Source organism: Manacus candei, unplaced genomic scaffold (assembly GCF_025592945.1).
Source record: "Manacus candei isolate 608988 ecotype Guabito, Panama unplaced genomic scaffold, ASM2559294v1 h1tg000050l, whole genome shotgun sequence".
Lineage (NCBI taxonomy): Eukaryota > Metazoa > Chordata > Aves > Passeriformes > Pipridae > Manacus > Manacus candei.
In genome coordinates this window covers 16,574,785-16,596,953 of record NW_026138098.1, presented here as the reverse complement: position 1 = coordinate 16,596,953, position 22,169 = coordinate 16,574,785, and the positions used below count along the sequence as shown (strand labels likewise).

General features: G+C 35.5%; 1 protein-coding gene across 7 annotated transcripts in view; it reads left to right on the top strand.

Moving 5' to 3' along the window:
- Window positions 1–22,169, top strand: part of IDE (insulin degrading enzyme) — a 58,782-nt gene that overhangs the window by 13,718 nt on the left and 22,895 nt on the right. For all 7 annotated transcript variants that reach the window (XM_051800546.1, XM_051800544.1, XM_051800545.1 and 4 more), the window contains 10 exons: window positions 1,254–1,376; window positions 2,808–2,920; window positions 3,338–3,500; window positions 4,122–4,214; window positions 4,775–4,866; window positions 6,487–6,567; window positions 8,636–8,739; window positions 18,066–18,168; window positions 19,041–19,163; window positions 21,598–21,680. In XM_051800546.1, coding sequence (XP_051656506.1) covers window positions 1,254–1,376; window positions 2,808–2,920; window positions 3,338–3,500; window positions 4,122–4,214; window positions 4,775–4,866; window positions 6,487–6,567; window positions 8,636–8,739; window positions 18,066–18,168; window positions 19,041–19,163; window positions 21,598–21,680 — 1,078 coding nt within the window. The remainder of the gene's footprint in view (window positions 1–1,253; window positions 1,377–2,807; window positions 2,921–3,337; window positions 3,501–4,121; window positions 4,215–4,774; window positions 4,867–6,486; window positions 6,568–8,635; window positions 8,740–18,065; window positions 18,169–19,040; window positions 19,164–21,597; window positions 21,681–22,169) is intronic.

Sequence of the window (22,169 nt, the reverse complement as noted above, 5' to 3'; positions counted from 1 at the left end):
TTGACTCAAATATTGGGGACAGTTAGGATGACAGGGAGAGCAGATAATGGGCTTTAAGGGACTAGTTTCCTTCTCTGTCTCCAGAAAGACAAGAATATTTTTGCACCTGCTGATGGGGGGCATAGTTATGGGTGTGGTAGCCACCTGCTATGGGAGCACATATTGATTGCTCTGTTGACCAGTAAAGGGAAGCTGTCTGTGAAAGCAAAGCTATGACTGCATTCTCCAAACAAATAAATTTGAAAAAAAGAGTCTTGGGAAATACTAATTAATAGGCAAGTGTTTAATGTACATTTGTTAATCTCTGCTACTGAAGATATGAAATAGTTTTCCCCATTTTAAGAAGGTTATTTAGCTGACATAAGAGAAACGTTTTCATGGGGAGAGTATCCAAAGAGTGCTCAAATTCAACAGCAGTAGTCATATTCAACTCTCCTTAGATTAGGCTCTGATTCTGAGATTGAGTGATAGCACATAGCCTTCCTGTAGATATGACCTGGCAGAAGTAGAGCCCAGCTTTGATGGTTTTTATTTACCCGAAGAGATGACATCTGTGACATGTTTTTCATGACAGTTGCATTTGGTATCCTTATTGTTTCCTTTTGATCAGCTAAGATGTTGTTAATGCAGCACAGTATAGGAATGCCTCCATTTGATGCTTCAGGTCACTCTTGGTTGCTGTGCAGCTTGTTTTGTCAGCAAACTTTCTGTTGCTCTTTGTCTGTCCATAGAAACAAATACACCTTAGTCTTCCAGTTTTCTTGTTAAAGTGTACCCCAAATACCCATCACTGATCTCCCTGAATTAATGCCTGTGATGGCAATTCTTCTCCATCAGTGCCCTCAACAGCATCAAGTGGTTTCCCAGGCACTTCTGCACTGTCTAGTGTCTGTTTTCCTACATCTACAGGGTGTCTTCTGACTGTTGCTTCTTAATGTACTCCAGATACTGTAACAGCACAGTTACGAATTAAAGCTTCAGCTCTGTGTTATTTTATTTTAACCTATATGTTGATGCTGTGGGAATAAACACAGTAGGGTATCTTCACAATTTAATTTGTCTGCAGATGATGAGGAATATAGACAAAATATTTAAAATATAACACCATACTGATCCAGTTTACTTATTATGCATAGAAATTATTTAAAAAATTGATATCCGTCCCAAGGAAAGCAGATGAATTAATTAATATATTTATTTTCAATCTGTGAGTTCATAGATGTCAAATATGCTTAACTGTTTTTATGCTACAGGGAACAAACTTACTCTGGAAACTAGACCAACCAAAGAAGGAATAGATGTCAGGCAAGAGCTACTGAAGTTCCATTCTACTTATTATTCGTCAAATTTAATGGCTATTTGTGTCTTAGGAAGAGGTGAGTTTTGTTCTGTTGGTTAAGTAAGTCTTTACATATATATTAGAAGAAAATGAAGGTTCCAACTGCTTAAAACATTCTACGCAAGATGATATTTTGCATATATTTGTTAAAAGCTTAATAACAGTGCATTGAGAATGGTTTGCTTTTTGAAAATATGCTGACAGACTGGTATTTATGTGGTGTTTTACAGTAATGCTCGGATGGTGGATATGAGTGGAATAAAATTAATTCTTTATCTAATCAAAAGCAGAATTCACTGAGTAATTTTAAATGGAAGCTTTCAGTAAGAATCACCCTGGCAACTGGGTATCTATACTAAAGGAAACCATCACTGTAGTTGTAAAGCTTAAATGAATGTGTATTTTGGTGATGTGAATAAAAAATAGAGGTTTGTAATAGAATAACATGCAGTTCACAAAATTTTGGTATACAGTGAACCATCTTGGTTTGCATTGTTTTGTTGTTTTTTTTGCCCTGAACAGTTCTCTTAGTGTAGGAGCACATGTATTTTGTTTAGGAAAGATTCTGCTTTCTCAATCTAACTGGGATTGTTTTGATAACCAGTTGATAACTGCTTTTGAAATCTGTCAAGGATTAAGGTTGAGACATCCTTTGAGATCCATTGCTTTGAGACGTCCAAGAAATGCACGTTTTTTTCTCCCAACGCCCACCCTTGAAAGGCGTGTGCTAAAAAATTGACAGATGAGTCTTTTTTATCTTATTCACACTTTGAGAAGTACTCCAAAATGCATTTCTTGAGGCACACAGCAGTTTTGAAGGCAGCATTTTAACAGAAATGGTACAGGTCGGTTTAGGTGAATTAATGCACAACATGAAATTCTTTCTGCAGAAGGTCTGCTGCTCATTTTTGCAGAGTACTACAGTCAGAGACTGAAACTAGAATGGATGTAAAAGTAGAAGTGCTTAAACAGGTCACAGATGTGTCTGTTTTGGGGGCTTGAGGACAGATGACCTGACTCCCTGTGTATCTGAAATACTGGATGTGAGCTGAGGCTTAAGAAAATTCGAGTTTGGCAAAGATGTTTTCAGTCTAGAAGATTTGCAGCTGTAATTCCATGTCCCTTAAGCTTTTTGTGGAATGTTTGTTTTTGTAAATGTTCAATAGCTGGTGTATCTTTTCTTTGGTTCTAGCTTAGATTTATCAGTAAAAAATAAAATTTATTTTAGGTTGCAGGATTAATTTTAATAATGATTGAAGCCTTCCTTTAATAAACATGGTGTTTCTAGCATGTTATAGTTCAAAATTTAAGTATGAATATAGATTTGCCTTCTGAAATTAACTATCATGACACCATTGAAACTACTTTTCTGTGTAATTCATGTCTCTCCCGAAAAATATTCAAACCCCAAGTTTGCCAGAGTCTTCAGATAATGTCTGTGGTTTTTTCTAATGTTTCTTTATTCTAGAATCTCTGGATGAGCTGACTTGCTTAGTGGTAAAGTTATTTTCAGAAGTAGAGAATAAAAATGTCCCTATACCAGAGTTTCCTGAACATCCTTTCCAAGAAGAGCATCTCCGGGTAAGTATATATACATTGTCCATCAGGAGTGTATACCTTAAATGATATTTTTTATGTTTCAATAAACATTATACACTTCACTACTTTTTTATCCGTGTCCCTGTCAAGTTCCATGTTCGTTTATTGATTTTCCACCCACTTTTCCATGCCGAGTGTAGTTCTGAATAGTTTGTAGTAAAGGTTGTACATTTGGTTACAGCTGTAAGCAACTGAGAGATAGTTAGTTTTCTTTTTGTTTGCCTTATGAATGGCTACACATTGCCCTAAGTTTTGGATATCTTTACTCTTGAGATTTCAGAGGTACATTGGAAATAACGTGTATGTATGTGAAGGGAACACAATATGTGCTCCTGAGAGGAATAAAATAAATGAGTTTCCCTTTGTTTATGGGTCTCTTTGTTTGTTTTTCCCCCTCAGCAACTTTACAAGGTGGTACCCATTAAGGATATTAGAAATCTTTATGTCACATTTCCTATACCAGACCTTCAGAAGTACTATAAATCAAACCCTGGCCATTACCTTGGTCATCTGATTGGGCATGAAGGCCCAGGGAGTCTTCTATCAGAGCTTAAAGCCAAAGGTAAGTCCTTTGAAGTTAAACAATTAAAAAAATATTTGATCACACATTTCTTTCAAGTTTAGCTGAGTTTCACTTAAAATTGACCTCTGTATGTTAAAGCCTTCAACTACTTGAGTAATTTGAATTGTAAGTGATTTGGCTTTTTATTTTTATTTCTGTGGCAGGTAAACATAAATAGCTAATAAGCACTCAGACTGCTGAAGCTATGATTTCTTGCAGTCCCCTTTATCTGCCCTGTTTAGATAGTTATATGAACTTTGACATAATTGTTTCTATTCTGTCACTGACTTTGGGACTACTTCGTCAACTCCCTTAATGTCTGGAAGACTGCAAGGTATCTTTTGCTATTTTTCCTTATATCACTCTGTTCCAAGCAGAAATAAATTACCTAGTAATCAAATGATCTTGAGTTTGTCATATCACTCTGAGTACAAAATCAGATAGTTCTGACTTGTGTTTATATTTAACTTGCACTGTTGCTGTAAGTGTTAAGGAAGAGAAGGAGCACATGTAAATTAATCAAAATATGTTTAAAAAAAGTTATGTTGCTGAAGCATACAAAAAGTTGCATAAATTGTTACACATTTGTTTATGTAATAAAGTTTCTTTCTGATGTTATAGGATGGGTAAATACTCTTGTTGGAGGCCAGAAGGAAGGTGCTAGAGGTTTCATGTTTTTCATCATTAATGTGGACTTGACAGAGGAAGGACTTTGTAAGTGAAGCAATGTGCCTTCATTCCATGTTATTCCTGATCCGATGGGTTTGTGTTTGTATCCGAAGAGACTAATTGTAATTATAGCTTGAAAGCCAATTTATTTTAACTGGTTACTCTTCTTTGTTTAGATCCTCCCACTATGCTGACACACTATGCTAACACAGGTCACCTAAGAAATCAATTTATTTGAGATTATATTAGATACTTCAAATAAATTTCTGTAAAAGCTGTTAATACCTGTTGTGTGCTACTTATTCATACTATTCAGACCCAAGTTAAATTATATTATAAATCAATATCTTCATGTGAAGACATGTTCAGTGCAGTTCTTGGAATTAGTTGGGGACATAAACACTTAAATTCATGTCTGAGAAAACCTGGTTTAACTTGGCTGGTGGGATTGCAGATGTCCTTAAATATCTTGATGTGTCCTTAAATTTCTTGATGTATCAGAGTGTAATGAAAAATAAAATCATAGAAACCATATTTGTGTTCATCAGAATTCCTTCTTTGTGAAGAACTAAGTGGATTTTTAAGGATTTTTTTTTTCTTTCCAGTGCATGTTGAAGATATTATTTTGCACATGTTTCAATATATTCAAAAACTACGTACAGAAGGACCTCAAGAATGGGTTTTCCAAGAGTGCAAGGTAAGTAATTGAGACTTGATATGTGCAAGGGTTGTATTTTTACAAAAATTTTTTTTTATTATAAGTAGAAACAGATTACTTGACTGTGTAAGTAGCCTTTAATAATCACATGGTAGTTAAGTTTATTGATTTTGAAGATGTAACATGACACAAATGACGAATACATTCAGAATATGCTGTCTTAACATAGGTATGAAAAACTCTTACAGAGCTGTGGGTTATGATAGCATAATGGAGGTGAAGGAAGAAGGATCTTGCTCTTTCCACAAGGATTTTGCATAACCTTCCTTAGTCCTCACTAAAGGAGGAGGGGAGGAAACATTTTCTCTGAGGGGTAACATTGAATTGGAAATTGAAATGGCTGTTATTCTACCCCTCTCTTCTTTCACGTGTCAAATTCTATAGATGAGATTGTAAAGGCAATAGGACATTTGCTGTTTGTTCCCTCATGTTTTTGAAAAGTGAACTAAAGGCTGTTCATGGAGTACTCTGGCTGTACACTTCAGTCTTTGCTGAACTGTTCATGCTTCTTACAAGTCTGAATGGTTCTGTGTGCACAGGGCAAAAATATAAAGTATCCTGTTAGAATTAGATAGCATTGTACTTCTCAGTGTCAGTGTGAAATAAACCCACTTTTATTTATGTGTATAGTCTCATTGGTTCACTATATGTGCTTGGATGAAAGTTTCTTGTTCCACCTTAGCTTTTTTTTTTATGAAAACTGTTGAGTCTCTTCTAGGAGCAGAAATTCTGCAGCTGGGTTAGCTTTGTTTCTTACACTTTGACACTGTACACCTATAAAAATAGTCTCAAGTCTCTTTATACTCTGCTAAAAATCCCAATGGATTTTTTTCACTTTACAGAGTAAGCAAATAGAAGATTTGAAAGAGGTAGTTCCATCCTTCTATCTCATCCCTGTGTCTTTCCCTTGCTCCTCTTGTATCAGCCCCAGCACTCCTGAGACTGTGGGGTGAGTCAGAGAGCTGGCAAACTAGTATGAAAAGAATCTTTAGAGTTTATTTTCAGCTGAACTGTTGAATTAATCAGACTCTCTGCATGGTTTCTTGGAAGGATGGACTGTACTTTTCACTGACTGTATAGTCTTAGATTTCTTTAATTCACCCTTGGCATTGTATCCTAAGAATGATGTGTTCTATTTCTGTGGCTAAGACAGCATAAAGAAACACACTCTTTCTATCTCTAAACTTACCTATTGGCTGGCTGAACAAAAGGACGAAAAAAGGAAGAGGGAAAGACTTCAGTTCGTTAACATACGACAAACATTGCACTGCAACACTATGGTTGTGTCAGAGCTGGTGTGTTTTCAAGTTATCAGGAAATTTAAATACATGAGATATGGGATAGATCTCTTACTATGAACAGGACTTACAAGACTTGTCTAACACTTCACGTTGTGATACTATCCCAAATGGCTTGTGAGTTTTATGCAACTTGAGTGTTACTGAAAACTTGTGTTAGGTACCTGTCTAACTGCTATAATGTGGATACAACAAAAGTACTTTGTTTTCTTTCATTATAAAAAGGAATTAAGTAGCAAATAATTATTCTTAAAATAGGCTTTAATTTATGCTCTTCAGTCATTCATACATTGTTTTCTAGGATCTAAATGCTGTGGCATTCAGATTTAAAGATAAAGAGCGACCACGAGGTTATACATCAAAGCTTGGAGGAATGTTGCATGTAAGTGGAGGGGGGGCATTTCTGTTTGGTTGTTGGTTTTTTTAATAATCATTTAGCTGTGTGTTTGACTATAATCTTAATAAATACAGGCATCTGCAAAAGTCCTCTGCACTTCCTGTGCTTAGGAAGCTAATACCATGCTGCATACATCTTAGTTTTGGCAGTCAATAGGTCACATTCTGTTTGCTCTACTGTTTTATACTTCTATACGTGGTAGAACTGCTTATACAGTAACTGGAGTTGCTATTTGATCTGTTTCAGTGTTTCTTAAGACTTAGGTAGCTTGTTATTCTGTGTCTACCTGTAGCTAAATAGGAAATATTAGGGAAAATAGAGAAGTAGTATTTTATCATTAACATGAGCACTATGTTCCATAGTTAACAATGTTGAAATACTGCAGTAAGCAGAAATATTTGTATTAAGATTACAAATTACAAATGTTTGACTTTACTGATGTGATTATGTGTTGGTACTGAAAAAACCATCATGTAACTTTTACTTGGTCTTTATACTTCTTGCAGAATTCAGTTCCCTCATTCTGCACTAATGGAACATTTAAGTGGGTTTACTGGGTTCTTTTTGTCTGGTGAAATTATGTAACTTTTATAGATTGCAGCCGTTCTTCATTGCATAGCTAATGTCTGCATTTATTCAGAGAAACTTTTGGTTTCTTTGCAGGAATTCCTATTAATGGTCCTAGACCTTTAATTTGTAAAGTCTAAAATAGTGATCTTTAATTTTAGAATTTTCTTTGTTTACTAAAAAACATTAGAATGAACTGAAATAATTTAAATGGTCGTTTAAAGAATTCGTGTTTGGGCTGCTGTCTCTTGCTTTTGTTCAGTCAAATGCCTAAAATCTATGTAACAAATGGACTTCTAACTTCTGAAACAGTCTTTCAGTGGTTTTGTATTTGTTGGATCGTTTCTGATCACAATTGCTTCAAAAATCAGGCCAGGAAGTTGCCACAAGTGTTCCAAAGAGTATGGTAGTGATTCAGGACTTTTTTTTCACTGCCTTTCTTTTGCTGTGCTTTGCAGTGTGAATGGTAATTCTCATTCTGCTTTTAGTAGTTAAATGAGCATCAAATTCTGGATATTTAGCATTTACATTTGAATTTTTTTTAACACAGGTTTGATTCATTGTCCTTGGTTTCCAGCCCTGCAGCTCTTTCTCTTTTCCAGAATACTTTTATGAGTTACTCAGTGTTCTGGAAGTCATTCCACAGTAATTTTTTTGTATAATGTATGTAATTCAGAAAGTAATTTTGTAATAATTTCGGTCAAAAAAATTACAACTGCCTGGCAGACTGCAAGTACTCAGTGTCATCTGGTAATTTTCCCTCCCAGGTGTTTATCAAGAAAGTTTTCCTATCAACCACACTAATCATTTTCAGACAAGTTTAAACTTTTTTTTCTTAAGTTGTCGCGTACCTTAAGAGATTTTCAGCTTGATCCTAAATAAAGAATGTTGGAATTGAAAGTGTTTAAATCTGTGTTATGCTTTTAGATATTGAAATATACTTAACCTTTAAATTACTGTAAATAAGAATTGAATTATTTGAGAATCCTGAAAGAACTTAGTGGTTATTTGGGAGATTTTTATGGGGTGGTTTTTTTGTTTCTTTCTTTTGTTTGTTTTTGCTTACTTGCATTTTTTTCCCCAAATTCAGTCTAGTAGAGTACTTGGTATTCTTTTATCTTTAAAAATATCCTGCAGGGGTCAGCATTTACCACGTTATTTTTTACTTTACTCAAAATACTATTTAAAGGTGGGTGACTTTTTATATTGAGACATAAAATATTTCAAGAGAAAAGAATGGTAAATCTGCAGTATATAAAATTGCCTAATACATGAGAAGTATGATTGCATAGATAGAATGTTACTCCCTCTTGTTTAGTTTTAAGAGAAAGATTTTAAAACATCTACACACTTCTAATTTGAAGTTACAGAGGTAATACAGATTTTGTGACCAAAAGTATATGCTTTTGTTTTCTTTACTGAACTGTAGTTTTTTCATGCTTAGTTTTGTTTATTCATCTACGTGTTTCTGGGCTTTGTTTTTTAGTACTATCCAATAGAAGAAGTATTGGCTGCTGAATATTTGCTTGAAGAATTCAGACCTGATTTAATAGAGATGGTACTGGATAAATTGAGACCAGAAAATGTTCGGTAAGTTAAACACAAACATAAAAAAAGCAAATGACCTAATGGAAACAAAAATTCTTAGGTATCTCTTACAACTCTGAAGTAAATGTGACTGAAAAAGAGGTGATTGTTCTGTTAATGTCTTTGGTTCCCTTTGAAAATTATTTCGTAAGTGCATGCAACTCTTCCTGTTCAGACAGAAATGTCATTTCAGGCCTTTCTATGTGGAGTGGTTTCCCTTGGCCTGAAACAGTTTTTAAGAAGATTCTTACTCAAAGTAGCTCAACTCTTCTGAGGAAAAGCCTGTCAAAATTATTCTACCTCGCTAGATTATTGGGACATTTTATATAGAATGCTTTAAATAATGATTTCAAGCTAGATCTGGAAATGTGTTAAGGGGATGGCTTTTATCTGCTGTATATATTTCTTTTCCCCTATGGAGAAATATGAAACTTTATGCAAATTAGCAGACCCCCTGAAAAATATCAATTTATGAGGGTAGAAATAATTGTGTCTTTAGCTGCTAAAATCTCTCAGACTTCGGAGCATCTCTTCAATGTGAGCGTGACCTTACTGCACATGTGCTTTCTGTGCAGAGTGAGTGTGCTGCAGGACAAATTTCAGGGCTCAGGAGTCGGTCAGACTAGATGTTGAAAGGAGAAGGGGAATCTTCTCCTCCTGTGCTTTTGAGAATCTTCTGCTGTCACACAACTGGGGTAGAAGAGGGAGGCAGAAAAGAACAAATGTACCTTATGCCTATTTGAATACCTAAAGAACAATAACGTGACCAGAATGAGGGAAATAATTCTTTGCTGAAATGATGATTTACAAGTGAAGGAATCTGGAAACCATAGAGAAGAGGAAGAGGGCAGATGAAAAAAAAGGCATATTTCTTAAGGAGTAGGAAGTAAGTATCTAACAAAGGGAGGAAGAGCCTGGGACAAGAGAGCTGGCAGAGGACATCATGGGAGTATTCTGTTGGTAGCTGTGGGGAACTGCTATCTCGCTCAAGGATGGAGAGAGGGGCTGACTAGTGGAACTGCTGGGGATGGTTAAGTGCAGATTGGACAAATAAATGAGAGGGGCACGGAAAGTGGGACTAGTAGACAAGAGTGGAGGTAAGAGAAGTCTAGAAGATGTCAGGCTTAGCAAGGATATTCAGCTGACTGTCCTGAATCATGGAATTTGGGCAGACAGAAAAGAGAAAAAGTCTGAGACAAGGAACCTGAGGTAGGACAGCAGCAGAACTGATGGGACTAAACTTGGAGGATCTGAGCAGAAAAGCCTCTGCAGACTAAGTTTAGTCTACAGAGGGCAGGGAAACTAAAATTTACCAAGTCTTCCTCCTGTATAACTTTGTGAATCTCTTGATTCACTTGACTTCCTATCTATAAAAAAATGTCTCTTGGGATATTTTAAAACATTAAATTAGTTCCTGTAACACAGTGCTGTGGAAGAGACATTGTAGTAATTCTGTTTATTTGGAGAATATTGGAAAGAGAAGTCAGATCATGCATTGGGCAAAACACATAAAATACTGAATAACTGTTTCTTAATTATTTTGTGCACTGAACAGGGCGGAGGTTCAGTAGAACAGTGTGTAAAGTTGTGTGTATATTTATACAAATGTATAATGTGGTACAATCTCTATTATTACAAGGTTGCATAGGCAACAGTTACACTAGCACTTTGAAGCCTGAATTTTCTTTCTTTTTTCAAGCCTTTTTTCAGTTTGGTTCCTTTAATACAGCTTTTGTTTATGTTGTAATAAATTGTAATATTAAGTTAGTGGTGTAGAGATACTATTAAACTGTATAAAAATACAGAAACAAGCTTTTGCTTGTGTATTCTATCAGTCTTACTGTATCTGAGCACCTGTTTATCAGTGTTTTGGAAAAAAATAATGATGGGAGGGTTCTATTTCTGAATATGTTCCACACTGAAATTTTCAGACAGTGTTAGATATAGAAGGATGAGATGTATTTCAGCTTTCTGAAATTACTGTGAATTATTTAAAAGTTTGGGCACAAATCTTCACCATGTTTCTTTCTGTGACAAAGTCTGTCTTGTATATTCATTTAGTCTAAGATACATGAAAATTTGTTGTCAAAAGATGGTATATTTCAAATAATTATTGGATAAAGTAGGATAAACTTGGATTATGAACAGTATTTGCAAATGTCATGGGGTTCTGGTGTTTTGTGGGGTATGCAAATAATGATAGAATAAATGGAGTTGCCTATATCAGCAACAGTAGTTGCCATAGTAATTAATGCCCTTTAAAGAAGGGCCTATATCTTTGTGTGTGGGTGTGGATCTGTGTGTAATGTGTGTGGGATACGTCAACTGAAGCTTGACTATTTCAAGAGATCATACTTTGAACAAACAATACTTTAATGAAAATTTCCAGGTTCTCTTTCCTATTGTATTTAGTACTTTTATTTTGAATGTATTTTCATGTTAATCTACCACCCAAGACCTTGAAATTTTGATACTTTTAACATAAAGACTGTTTTTAGTAATTAAAAGAGAGAATGTGTAATTACTTGTTCTCTGAAGAAAGCTTTATGAAATTCCACCTGAATGTGAACCTTTACCTTTACTGGTTTTAGAATTGTTTACAAGCAATAAGTAAACTTGAGTTAATACTGATTTAGTAAAGAAGCTATAGGTGCTTAATTAGATCTGATGTTTATCAGACCTTCACATAGCTTTAAAACGTGACTCCTAACACTGCAAGAAAACAGTCAATATTATCTTACTCACAAATGTAAATTGGATCTTTGTTACTAGCCAGACAACTTCCAAAGCATCTTCTTACTTAAACATTCAAAAATTGCTGGAGGAAATAATATATGTAAATACATTCATAGACTCTTCAGGCTTGTCAGATGCTGCTGGACACTGCAGACGGCTTGTGAGTGCTCTGTGTTACCCCTGTTGCTGGCTATGCCCGTCTTCTGACGCTCCTTGCAGCTGACAGTACTTAAGCATAAAATAGCCATAATGAACCTTGCTCAAAAGCTAGTAATGTGAGAAGGGAAAGTGTAGAGAATACTGGTAGAGGGAGAAAATTTAGCCCTATAGCATGTTACTATAAGCACAAAAATAATGGTGACAGTTCTTAGAAGAATGTGGTGTGCTCTTTTCAAACATGTAGTGAACATCCATTTCACAATGTTCTTTTATTTTAAGTAACATAAGCCCATATCTGCGCTTGCTGTTGCAATTCTGCATTTGTCTTTGTCCACAATTAAAATAAAGGGGAGTGGGGCAAGAGAAGAGCAAGATGAGCAAGAATCTTACTAGAAAGAGAGGAAAAAGTAATTCTAAAAAGTTACGGAATTTATCTGTAACGTGTTTGGACTATTAGTAACCAAAGAAAATAATAGTTTACCATGATATGTGTCTTTCTATAGTAGTTTTGTAGTATTACATCAGTCTTCTCCCATTTGACTAAGTAACTTGCTGGAGAGGGGAATTTACTCCACACTTGTTAATTGTGGATTAATTTTAACTAAAAGCTGGATTTTTTTTTCCAAGACGGAACACATCTAGAACAAATACCATCTGAAGATGATCAGCTTTAGCATATTAAGCAACTGGGAAGCATTGATCCTTCAGATGATGAAGATGGGTGTTTCACAATTCAGTTTCAAATTCAACCTGTTTTGAATGGTGTCTGTGTGACTTTTTAAGGAGCAAAGTGCAGTACATTTGGACTGGAGAGGCACAGTGGTGGAGGTGTCTTGTAAACAAAAGTGGACAGGAATAGGTGTGCTTTTCTGTACAGGAAGGTCTCAAAGTTTCCATAATGGCAGAGCGATGATGGCATGGTAACAATCAAGAAGGCTGGTGATCAGAGAGGGTCATTAGTAACTTCTGTGGGTCTCTGTGTAATCTTGGGCTTTAGATGTCATATGTGGCATGCTGCTTTCTTCTAGCTTGTGCTTTTTGGATTCTGGTAAAAATATGTTGCATTTAATCTTTCTTTGCTTTACCTGCCTTAAGAAATAGGTGTCATTTAATAGATGAAGAAATGTGTAACTTTAAGCATTTGGATAAAATAAAAAAAAGAAAGGTAAATATTGGGAGAAAAAAGGACTTTCAGAACTGGAATATATCTGGGTTTGTGGCCTCTTCAGTTAATTGTTAAATAATTAAACATTCTCTTTGTTGCAGAGATTTTAGTAAGGCTTAACGACAGTAAGTACAAGTGGGTTAGTTCTCTGAAGCTTAAGTGCCCAGAGCTATGATGACAGCTGTCCTGTTAAGGCTCAAGTATAAATATGTATAAACTAGAGAGTGACCAAAGACTGATTAAATGCAGTTCTGACTGCCAGAATCAGTTGTTGTTCTAACATGGATCAAATAAGGCCCGCAGGTGGACTGTAATGATGTAGCAGCAGGCATGCTTTGAGTTTGAATGGTATGTGGTCAAAGTAATGATAATGTGTTGCTTTTTATGTGTAGACTAAAGTCTTGCTGGTGTTTGCAATCGCTACAACAACTATACATTCACATCTTGGTGCTCTTTATGTTCAGACTATTTGTCATCTCCGAAAGTGTAACTTATAAAAAGAAACACCAAACATCAAACCAAATTTAAGATTCCTAACTTTTATGTCTTGCATTCATTCTGTCTTGAGGTCGTTTAATTTCCATTTATTTGAATTTTTCCTTTGTATTTTGGTTTTACTTATAATTTCCTTTTCATAACCCTATTGGAATTCACCTACACTAAGGACTTTTCTTGGCATACCTCTACTGGAGTAACTGCATTCAGAGTTTGAAACAACTGATCAATGTCTTTTTATTTAAAAAGTATAGGTTTTCTACTGTTATTTTCTTAAAAAACTTTGTGCTTAAAAGGTATGAAAAAATCCACACAGATGGTACTAAGTATACATATGCATTTCTATTCAACTGAACTATGGCAGGAAGTTTTCATATTCTCTTCCCACCCCTGTGCAGTACTTGTTGCATTTAGTGCCTTAATTTCCCTTAGAAACATTTTAAAATGTAAGTATCATTTTTACTTCTTCAAACTGTATTGGGTTTTGCCAGCCATCTGTGAAGATAAGGGAATAGACTTGGCATGTGTCACAGTCTTAGCTGAAAAATGTAATTTTCCTATCATTTCCAATACATTTTTCTCCTCGTCATCTGCAGAATAAATGCTCTTATTAAAATTTAAGAAGATAGTGACTCACCAGATTAAACAGCTAAAGAACATTTTCCCTTGGATAGTAAGTGGGCTTTTTTTCCTCTCGTGATATCAGAAGTGCAGCACTAGTCCTATCCTAGAGGGAAGAAAAATAAAATGAATGCCAAAAATGTTGATACAGGAATTTCTAACTGCTAGAATTTCATAGACACTGAGCAAACTGTTATCACAGGGCAGTTGGGGATGCTCACCCCTGATGACAAACATGCTGGAAATACAGAATATATGTGTTTATTTTTAATTGCATTGTATCTGAGTAACAATTTTGAAAATCACAATTTGCTCACTTATTTCCCCCCCCAAACCATGGCGTTTGTAGCGACTTAGTTTTACTGAACCCTGACAAATAACTTGTGCTTCTGCAGAGTGATTACAGTGCTAAACCCCTGCAACATCTCTCTGCATGCAGATTCCCCTCTTACTCTGGTTTCTGATGAGAATTGTATGCTTGTGGCTTCAAATAGCCTGTATTGCCTTGCATCAGTTTTACTGATGGTTTTGAGGGAACTTATGAACAAATGGAGGATTTTACTGTTTTTACCTCAGTCACATTATGTTATGCATATGAATAAGATACATTTTTTCCATTGTTTGACAATAATTTGGAAGAGAGAGTTTAAATTGGGTCCTAAAAAAGGGCATTGATCCTTTATAAGTATAGATTTTTCTTCTTTTGCAACAAATTTGCTCTGACGTGTTTGTTAGTAATATCACAGATAATGTGTTTTCTAACTCTATTACTTTTTCACCCTTAGAACCTTGAGTTTTGTTATGTAAGTCTGGAATATAATAGTTGATAATCTTTCCTGGAAGTACCTTCATTTCAAAGCACACATTCTCTTCCCAAGTAACACTCTCCTGTGGATCTGTCACTTTTAGCTTCATTTTAGATTTCAGAAGAGTGAAAAACAAGATGGTATCCAGTAAATATGTATCACATTATAGAAACTGTACTTGTTTTTGAAAATTGACCATAACCGAGGGCTAAAACAGTTGGCAGGTACAAGAATGTAAATACAGAAGTAAATTGAATGTATAGTTCCATATTCATGAATGGCCCAAGCCTAATTGCATTTTAAGCAGATCCTATTGAAGGTTGCCTGATTGCTTGTCTTGCTTTTCCCATGCATTTCAACACTGTCTTAAAACACAGGGATGTTCATAGTGCTATACAGCACAACACAGAATTTAAAAGCAAAAATAACATTACATAATTGGTAACTGTAAAGATGCATTACAGTACATTTACGTAGCTGTATGGCATTTTATTTCTAACTGCTGTGCTTCTTTTCTCCTCTTCTTTTCATGCCCTGGTCTTCATTCCTGTTGGTGCTTGTATCTTGGTTTAAGTTGTAATTCTTGGACAGGTGAAATCCCTTCCGATTTGTTTATGTTGTTGTGGGTATGTTTCTGAGAGCTCAAAATGTCAGTAATCATTCCAGTAGTGATTTGGGATACAGGGAGAGCAGGAGGATCCCTTGAAGCAAAACTGCTTGAAGAATTACAATGCTGATTTCCAAAGTTTCATTTTCTATACGTTGAGCAGACAGAATTATTTTTAGCTCTTTAATTTTAGTGTGTTCCTACAGCAAATGTTTGGATGCTTGAATTGTCACTACTGCTTGAACATCAGTATGCTGGAGAAGGGTAGAAGGAGGAAATGTTGAATAACAGACATCTGTATATTGTAGTTTAAGACATCTTTGTCTTGCTTCTCAGACCATATGATTATTGGAAATTTACCAGGATAATCTTTTCACTTAAGACTTTTTTTTTTTTCTTTTTCTTTTTATTCTTTATTTACTGCATGAAAAGACCTGGTAGGTTGCTCTGAAATTCTAAAAGACTTTGTGGTTTTTATAGTCTCTTACAAACTTTGTGTCAGTGTTGTGATTTAACCCCAGCCAGCAACTAAGCACCACGTAGCTGCTTACTCATCCCCCCACCAGTGGGATCAAGGAGAGAATCAGAAGGGTAAAAGCTGGAAAACTCATGGGTTGAGATTAAGATGGTTTAACAGGGAAAGCAAAGGCTGCACACACGAGCAAAGCAAAAGCAGGAGTTAATTCACTGCTTCCCATGGGCAGGCAGGTATTCAGCCACCTCCAGGAGAGCAGGGGCCCGTCAGGCACAGCAGTTACTCGGGAACACAAACACCATCACTCAAATGTCCCCCACTTACTCTTTCTCCTCCCCGCTTTGTATACTGAGCACGATCCCACATGGTCTGGAATATCCCTTTGGTCAGTTGGGGTCACCTGTCTCAGCCATGTCTCCTCCTGATGGGCCACACTCCCCCAGCCTCCTTAACCAGGATCATGAAAAGGCCTTGGCTCTGTGTAAGCCCTGCTCAAGCAACAACAACAGCATCTGTATATCATTAACCCTGTGTTCAGCACAAATCCAAAACACAGCCCCATACCAGGCACAGTGAAGAAAATTAACTACCCCAGGCAAAACCAGCACAACATGATAGAACTCTTACTCACCAGCTGTTCAAATTAAAATGCAAACCAGAATATTTCTGTGGTTTGCTTTAATAAAAACAACAATCTCTCTAACAGATTCCACCTTGTTGACCAAGCTAGTATCTGCTTTTTCACAAGAACAAGTATTCCCAGGATTAAAATGCTTAGTCCTTTGCTGAATATTTAATAGTGCTTCTTTCGTATAAAAAAATGAAATAGATACATCATGCAAACAGATATGAGACCATTTTGTATGAAGGCACATTAAAAATGTTAACTATGTCTATTGCCTTTTAGCAATAAGAGATGAAATAATGCATCTACTAAAAATAAGTATTCTCATTCTGGTTTGGATATTGCATAACTTCTGCAGAGGAGCAAGGGTTGTTTTGTATGTGTGTTCGTGCTAATCATGTGGTTCCTTAAAAGCTGGGGAGTAAAAATTTCTCCCTTTCTCACCCCAGAGGAAATCTGCATCCCTAAAACATTCTTTAGTATATATGATTTAAAATATTGTCTCAAAATTAGACCATCTGTGGAGCAAATCCTGCTTCAGTTTTTGAATCTGTTGTTAGAGAATGTGTCTTTACAGTTCCGTGTAACTCTGACATGTGCTTAAGTGCATCTAATGCTGGCTGTTTACCTCACTGCTCTCCTGCTACTCGAGCTGCAATGCAGGGATTAAATCATTAATAATTTGAAAATCTTCATAATAAGGGCATCTAGAACTAAATACAATAGAATCCTGTTTTCTTCAGCCTTCTTGGATCATTTAGTGATTTATGTGTACCCATTAGATGAACTGGGAGGGATAAGAACAAGGGCATTTACAGTATTAGTCTACATAATTAAACTTTTCAATATATTGCAAAATTCATCCCAAGTGTATTGTAAATACACTATACTATAGTTGGAGACATATCCACATGTGCCTGCTTTGATTTGCACCCCACTTTACCACGCACATTAGAAATAAATAACAGAATGTTCCTGGTCTGAAGATGCTGTGATTAAAAAAGAACACTTACATTGTACATATTTTGATGTTGTAATGTGCATTGAAGTCATCTGCACAAGACTTGACAAAGTTTGTTACTGTGCTATTCAGCATCTAACGATTATTAAATATGTGTAGGAGGTAATTGTGCTACCTTTTTTAACCATTTCAAAATTCTTAGAAATACCTGTTTACTCTTGAAGTTAGCCACTTATTTCCATTGAATACTCTTCTATGTTGTAGATTGTTCAAAAGAATTAAAGGAGTTTTCTTGATTCCTGTCATGTAGACTACTGAAAAAATACTGATTAATTTGTAATTTTCTTTTTTTCGTGTTTCTTTTCATTTAGGTGTATTCTTTAGTTCAGGGAGCATCTGCATGATGCTGTTAGTCATATGGTTTAGTTTTATGTAATCATGTAAGAGGCAGGGAATTGAACTTGCTGATCCTTATGGTAACATTAACTTGATAAGGTTAACCTCAGTGTGTAGTTTGGTATACATATACTTGCTATCCAGGGTACCCTGTAATTGTCCAGGGACTGTTTGCAGAAATAAATGCATTCTGGGGATGGAGCAGAAACAGTGCTCGGAATAATTTCTCACACTCTCTTCTCGGACAAATTCATGACAAAGTGCTTTGGCTCTTTGTTTTCAGAGTTGCAATAGTTTCCAAGTCTTTTGAAGGAAAAACTGATCGAACAGAAGACTGGTATGGAACACAGTACAAGCAAGAAGCGATTTCTGATGAAGTTATTAAGGCATGTTAAAACTTTTAATATATTCTAATACCTGCAAATGAAAGTCAGTGGCAAACACTTTGTCTAATTTTCCATTTAGTTCCAGGGAGAGGTTAAATCTGCTGCTCTACATAGCATGAAAATCATACAATAAGTCTGTTTAATGTTATGTGTTAAAATGTTTTTGCTGTAAATGATCCATAATATGCAGTGGCTACTTAAAAATGTAAACATTAACTTCTTAAAATGTAATAGTGTCTATTATATGTTAATGAACTCATCTGTACTTAAGAATCTTTTTACAACTGTTACATGTAACTATTTTTGAAATTTACTTTTGCAACATAGAAAACACATGTATATTGCCAGTTAAATGAGATTCTAAAAATGAAAACTCCGGTAAAGGAGGTGAGAAAATCCTTATTGAAACTTGTTATTGTTCTAATCTTTTAAGAAGAGATGGCTGCGAAGTATATACCTCTAAGCTGAATTGGACCTGCCAAGTGTGCTCTGAACAGACATTACATAGGAACACTTCCTTTTGCTTGACCACACCTATGTTCTTGATTAGAATTCCTGTTGAAGTATTTCATTTAATATTGTCATTTACAGTTCATAGTAGCAGAAAATATGAGATATAAAACACACAGTACTGTAAACTTTTCAAAATTACCTTTTATCACCATCCTCCTTCTCAGAGTACTTCATCCTGCTGATAGTCTACTTTGACTTGTTTTCCCAGCTATGTCTCTCTTTCCCTGTTATCTTAATAGTATTTACACATAAGATGGTGGAACACATTTTAAAATCTTTTGTTTCAGCATGAAATAAATATATATCTATTAGTTAAGCAGAAATTCTGCTTAGCCTCACTCTTTCTCCTATTTATCTAGAAATGGCAAAATGCTGACTTGAATGGGAAATTCAAGCTTCCGATGAAGAACGAGTTCATTCCTACAAACTTTGAGATTTTGCCATTGGAAAAAGATGCAACACAGTACCCTGCCCTTGTCAAGGTAAACTGTCTGTATTTGTCCCATTTGCTACCTAACCTCCTGGGAAGTTAATTCCTCTGTGTTTCTAAAATATGGATCATGTCATATTTCAAAATATAATAAAAAAAAGTACAAAACTTCAAGATACTGCTGTAAAGACAGTAGTGGATTATGACAGTTTGGATTCCTATGTAAATGAATCTGCAAACAGCTTGAACTCTTCCTGCCCTTCTGAAAGGGTGTTGGCACTGATAAAAATAGTAATAAGGCTGTTTATTCAGCAGAAGAGTGACTGCCACTCTTACATTTTTTTGAGCAGTGTTGAGTAAGGCATGGGTATAGACAAGGCTATTCTTTTGTAACTGTGTGTGGAAAAAGCGTGTGATGGTGTGGAAAAAGGGAGAGAGAGGTGTAAACATGTAAATAGACATCACTCTCCAGTTTCCTAGAAGCATCATTTCATGATCTCAAAATATTTAGAAAATCTCAGTTTTTCTGAGTATGTAAAACATAGAAAAAATTACTTCTTACTATTGTAAAGCATGGTTGTCTTTGCTAATGCTCATCCCTGTTCTAGGCTTAGCTGGAGGATAAATAGGAAAAGTCTTCAGCAATTACGTGTTGTACTTCATCTTGAATACTCAATTCAGGAATACTTCTTTCACACTACGTGAATAGAAGTCTACTCTAGTGCAAAGATACCCTTCAGGAAAACATATTTGTTCTGCATAGGGCATTTTAAGTGTATACTTGAAGAAATATTATTAATGGAGAAAGCCTTTGAGCATGTGTTTATATTCATCCTGAACAAAAACCTTAAACTTTAGCAGGGACACATACTACAGCTTTATTAAATAACACTAACTGGTGTGCTGCAGAAACTTGATGGTCCTTCAGTGTCTCTGTAGCAGCTTGGTAATTGATCCACACAAAAGCTTTGCTTTAAGGTGTCATTGCTTTGGAAATGTTTTTGCTTTTGGTTTTTTCTTTCTCTTTAAAATATATTTTCTGAGGGAAAATGGTTTTAATCTCATGCAGTTGATGAAATATACTTTATCTGTTCTGCCTGAATCTCTTTTCTTATTTTTCTCTCCAGCTGTATGTGCCATTTTCTTTTTGTAGGCACTGACATTTGTCTGACCCCACAGCAAAACATTGCAAGAACTAAATCAGCAAGAATGATGTACAAAACCCCCAACTTTTCTGCTGCTTTGTGTCCCTAAGTGAGCTTACTAAGGACTGGACCAGTGTTGTGGAGAAAGGGAGGGACAGGAACATAAGTGCAGGAAAAGGATGGCCGTTTTCACTGGCAGAATGTCACTATGTCACCTCTGTTATAATGGCACATCTTGCCCCTAAAAACCCTCAGGATAGAGGGCAGTTGGGATATGGGCTGTGGCCTGAGGGCCAAACTGTTCTGTGGACTGCAGCTGGTGATGTCCAGCTGTTGGATTGGGTCTGCAGTACCACAGACAGGCTTTACTGTTCAGCATTCTGTCCCTCAGATAAGATTGTTCCAAATGGCATCATAGCAATTTAACAGAATAAAATCTTTGTTGTCTTTGAGCGAAGCTGTAGTTTGGCCTTTTAGTGTGAGTCAGATATTGTGGAGGAAGGTGTGCTGTAAGAGATGGGACTTAATTCTTTTATGCAAAAAAGAAGAGGAAAATACCATGCTAAATCCCTGAGAAGAAAAGAAGATCTACTCAAAAATATGAAAAAGAAAAATAATCTTACATTTAAAAGTTCTCTCTTGTTATGCATGGCAGTGCAAAGAAAAGGTGTTGGGGAGATAAAGTTAACTAAAGTTGGAAAAGAGATGGAGCATATACGTTAGTTTTTGTGGGAGAAAAAGCAATAGGGGAGGTTGTTTAGAGTCTTTCCTGTACTAGGAAGTTATTCTGAAAAATTTTGGAGACAGATCTTTTAACTAATTTCCAAATAATTTTACTACTTTTTCTAAATGTGTATGTGTTATTTGTTTCTGATGTTACATTCAAACACATATAATACATTTTTTTTATATATAAAACATTGATAATAACTCTAACAATAATACACAGTTATATTCTTAGTTCTAAACCACATAATGATATGCTGCTCTAGTGCTGCATAAAGACACATCTTTTATTGCCAGCATTATCAGGGAATTTTGTGCAGCTAACTCTATATTTGTCTTTTATCATTCCTCTCTAGAAAATAGTTCCCATTTTGATCCTAAGCTCATTCACAATGCTGGGGCCATTTAACTGCTTGGTAAGGTGACATGTGGTAAGAAGGGAGTCTCAGTACAGATAGATAGATGTATCCACAATGTATATAGCAAGAAGTTGAATTTAAGGAGATAATGCTAAGTTGAGATTTGAAGTGGTGAGAAGACATTTTTTTTTAAATAGTGCCATATTCTGCGGTTAAAAGTCAAGTGACTTTAACAAAACCTCTTTTCTTGACACAGGACACTGCTATGAGCAAACTATGGTTCAAGCAAGATGACAAATTTTTTTTGCCGAAAGCTTGTCTCAACTTTGAATTTTTCAGGTATGCAATATTGAGTATATCACATAAATTGCTCTCCAAAAGTCTCTTGTTTGTTGGGAATCTGCATTTCTGTGACAAAAACTTCCTTGCGTGCACTGACACTTGGAAATGTTTGTCCTTACTTTGAATATACAATAAGGTACAGATATCAGGAAGGCTCATGCAGTAATTGAATGGCAAGCAGTTTGAGGCTCTCCATCTAGATTAACAGGAAGAGTTTATCTAAAAATACTCCTAAAACAAATTTTCTTCTGTGTTTTATTTGCTATACCTGAAATATGCCTGCCAATAGGAGCTACTACATGTTGCAATATACTCTTTAAAAATGTGTGTATTTTTACATTAATTACTAGGTCACAACTGTTTTAAGATCTGTGTTTTCTTTATGAAATGCTATTCTGATAATGATTTTAGGTTCAAATTCTAGTTTCATTTGCATAATGCAAGCCATTATAAAACGTGCTTAAAATGTTGGTATTTTACTAAACT